Genomic DNA, 3,530 nt, shown 5'->3' with positions numbered 1-3,530 from the left:
CGTAGCTGTATGTAGTGTGTAGTGTGTAGGTGTGTAGTGTGTAGTGTGTGGTGTGTATGTAGTGTGTAGTGTGTAGTGTGTAGTGTGTAGTGTGTAGTGTGTAGTGTGTAGTGTGTGAGTGTGTGTAGTGTGTAGTGTGTGGTGTGTACCTTCTCTCCAGGCAGCAGGTCTCCCAGAGGGATGTCTGGCAGCAGCGCAGGCTGAGTGTGTGGTGTGTAGTGTGTAGTGTGTAGTGTGTGGTGTGTAGTGTGTAGTGTGTAGTGTGTGGTGTGTAGTGTGTGTGTGTAGTGTGTAGTGTGTGGTGTGTACCTTCTCCCCAGGCAGCAGGTCTCCCAGAGGGATGTCTGGCAGCAGCGCAGGCTGAGTGTCGTCACAGACCTCAGATCTGCTCAGGGTGACGTGTGTCGTCTGGCCCAGGTTGGCATCCTGCCCTACACACATGATACACACACACACACACATTACTGACCTGAGACACACACATGATACACACATGATACACACATGATACACACACATTACTGACCTGAGACACACACATGATACACACATGATACACACATGATACACACACACACACACATTACTGACCTGAGACACACACACACACACACAATACACACATTACTGACCTGAGACACACACATACACACATTACTGACCTGAGACACACACAATACACACATTACTGACCTGAGACACACAATACACACATTACTGACCTGAGACACACATAATACACACATGATACACACACACACACACATTACTGACCTGAGACACACACAATACACACATTACTGACCTGAGACACACAATACACACATTACTGACCTGAGACACACAATACACACATTACTGACCTGAGACACACAATACACACATTACTGACCTGAGACACACAATACACACATTACTGACCTGAGACACACAATACACACATTACTGACCTGAGACACACAATACACACATTACTGACCTGAGACACACAATACACACATTACTGACCTGAGACACACAATACACACATTACTGACCTGAGACACACAATACACACATTACTGACCTGAGACACACAATACACACATTACTGACCTGAGACACATAATACACACATTACTGACACACACACATAATACACACATTACTGACCTGACACACACACACATTACTGACACACACACATAATACACACATTACTGACCTGAAACACATACAAGTGCAGCTCAATAAATTTGAATATCGTGGGAAAGTTATTTTATTTCAGTAATTAAATTCAAAAAGCGAAACTCTCATAGATTATAGATTCATTACACACAAAGTGAAATATTTCAAGCCTTTATTTGTTTTAATTTGGATGATGATGGCTTACAGCTCACGAAAGCCCAAAATTCAGTATCTCAAAGTTTGAATGTTGAAAAAAAATTATATCAAATGTTCATGTATGTTCACTCACTCAGTACTTGGTTGGGGCTACTTTTGCACAAATTACTGCATCAATACAGCGAAATATATTGACTTTTCCACGATATTCTAATTTATTGAGGTGCACACATATAGATGTCTCAGGGGCCCTCTCCCCTCCCCTCTCCCCTCCCCTCCCCTCTCCTCTCCTCTCCTCTCCCCTCCCCTCCCCTCCCCTCCCCTCTCCCCTCCCCTCCCCTCCTCTCCTCTCCTCTCCTCTCCTCTCCTCTCCTCTCCTCTCCTCTCCTCTCTCCTCTGGGTATATATTATGTACCTGGTTTGAGTCCAGCTGTCAGTTTGACATCTCTGGCCACCGCCTCCTCCTGTGATTGGATGGTGATGTTGATGCAGTACATCTCATTGGTCAGGGTGGGGGGCTGGTGGCTCAGCTGAACGGAGACCTTTGGGACTCTAGAGATAACCCTGAAGAACCACAGAAGAAGAAACATCTTGATCTCTGTTGCCTCTCCTTACCACTCACTTTAGACACTTTAACACACTTTATATTTATCTTAGTGGTGCACGATATATCGGCCGATATGGTCCTTTTTTTTATCGGTATCGGACTGATATTAAAAAAAAAATTAAATGTTTTTTTTTTTTTATTATTATTATTATATATTTTTTTATTTAACATGTTACGGTCTTAAATTGTTTAAAAATATCAGTAATTTCTGAAAATAAATTACAAAAGTTAAAATAAAATGCGTTTGGGAAAATAGCTCTTTATTTGATTACCATAAAAAAAAAAACGTGTTTTCTATACAGAGATATCGACATCGGTAAATATCGGTATCGGCCAGAACGGCAATATTAATATCGGTTATCGGTATCGGCCACAATTTTCACATCGGTGCATCACTTTTATCTATTATTTAAAGAGATTTGCCTCTGCATTCTACCTCACTGTTACTCATTTTACTCTGTATTGTATGTATATTGACTTTACCTACTTTTTACTTGTTAATTTTATTTTTTCACTTACTTTCTCTTTACTGTATGTACAGTAGCACACTCTCAGGGGCTTATAGGAAACAAGCATTTCATCATAAAGTATTCTGTATTTTGTTCTGACAAATAAAAACAAACTTGAAACTTGTTCAGACCACTGTGTGTGTGTGTGTGTGTGTGTGTGTGTGTGTGTGTGTGTGTGTGTGTGTGTGTGTGTGTTGTGTGTGTGTGTGTGTGCGTGTGTGTGCGTGTGTGTGTGTGTGTAGTTTGTGTCATTACTTACATGGTACTGCTCTGTATCGATAGGCTGTCCCATTCGATTTCCTTGGAGGCGTCGTAGCTCCGCCCCCGTTGGCGTGACGACCGGCTGGCCTGCAAGGCCTCGTGGGCAGAGGCGGCGTCCCCTCCCCCTCCTCGCCAGCTCAGGAACACACGGCGCCCGCCGGCACCCCCGAGCATCACCTCTATACCTGCCATCTAGAGAGACAGACAAGTGTCATCACCTCTATACCTGCCATCTAGAGAGACAGACAGGTGTCATCATCACCTCTATACCTGCCATCTAGAGAGACAGACAGGTGGCATCATCACCTCTATACCTGCCATCTAGAGAGACAGACAGGTGTCATCATCACCTCTATACCTGCCATCTAGAGAGACAGACAGGTGGCATCATCACCTCTATACCTGCCATCTAGAGAGACAGACAGGTGGCATCATCACCTCTATACCTGCCATCTAGAGAGACAGACAGGTGTCATCACCTCTATACCTGCCATCTAGAGAGACAGACAGGTGGCATCATCACCTCTATACCTGCCATCTAGAGAGACAGACAGGTGTCATCATCACCTCTATACCTGCCATCTAGAGAGACAGACAGGTGGCATCATCACCTCTATACCTGTCATCTAGAGAGACAGACAGGTGGCATCATCACCTCTATACCTGCCATCTAGAGAGACAGACAGGTGGCATCACCTCTATACCTGCCATCTAGAGAGACAGACAGGTGGCATCATCACCTCGATACCTGCCATCTAGAGAGACAGACAGGTGGCATCATCACCTCTATACCTGCCATCTAGAGAGACAGACAGGTGTCATCATCACCT

The 3,530-nt window shown here is 44.2% G+C and overlaps 1 protein-coding gene across 1 annotated transcript in view; it reads right to left on the bottom strand.

Moving 5' to 3' along the window:
- LOC311242407 (trafficking protein particle complex subunit 11-like) overlaps positions 1 to 3,530 on the bottom strand; it is a gene marked incomplete at its 3' end in the record, with an annotated part of 40,677 nt that overhangs the window by 527 nt on the left and 36,620 nt on the right. The window contains exons 20-22 of the mRNA XM_084331362.1: positions 2,699 to 2,892; positions 1,739 to 1,887; positions 310 to 431 (exon numbers count right to left, since the gene is read on the bottom strand). Of these exons, the coding sequence (XP_084187488.1) occupies positions 310 to 431; positions 1,739 to 1,887; positions 2,699 to 2,892 (465 nt within the window). The remainder of the gene's footprint in view (positions 1 to 309; positions 432 to 1,738; positions 1,888 to 2,698; positions 2,893 to 3,530) is intronic.

The sequence above is a fragment of the Notolepis coatsorum genome (assembly GCF_963971535.1).
Source record: "Notolepis coatsorum genome assembly, chromosome: 16".
In the NCBI taxonomy this organism is placed as follows: Eukaryota; Metazoa; Chordata; class Actinopteri; order Aulopiformes; family Paralepididae; genus Notolepis; species Notolepis coatsorum.
Note: the sequence above shows the minus strand (reverse complement) of the source record. Positions and strands in the feature narration are given on the sequence as shown.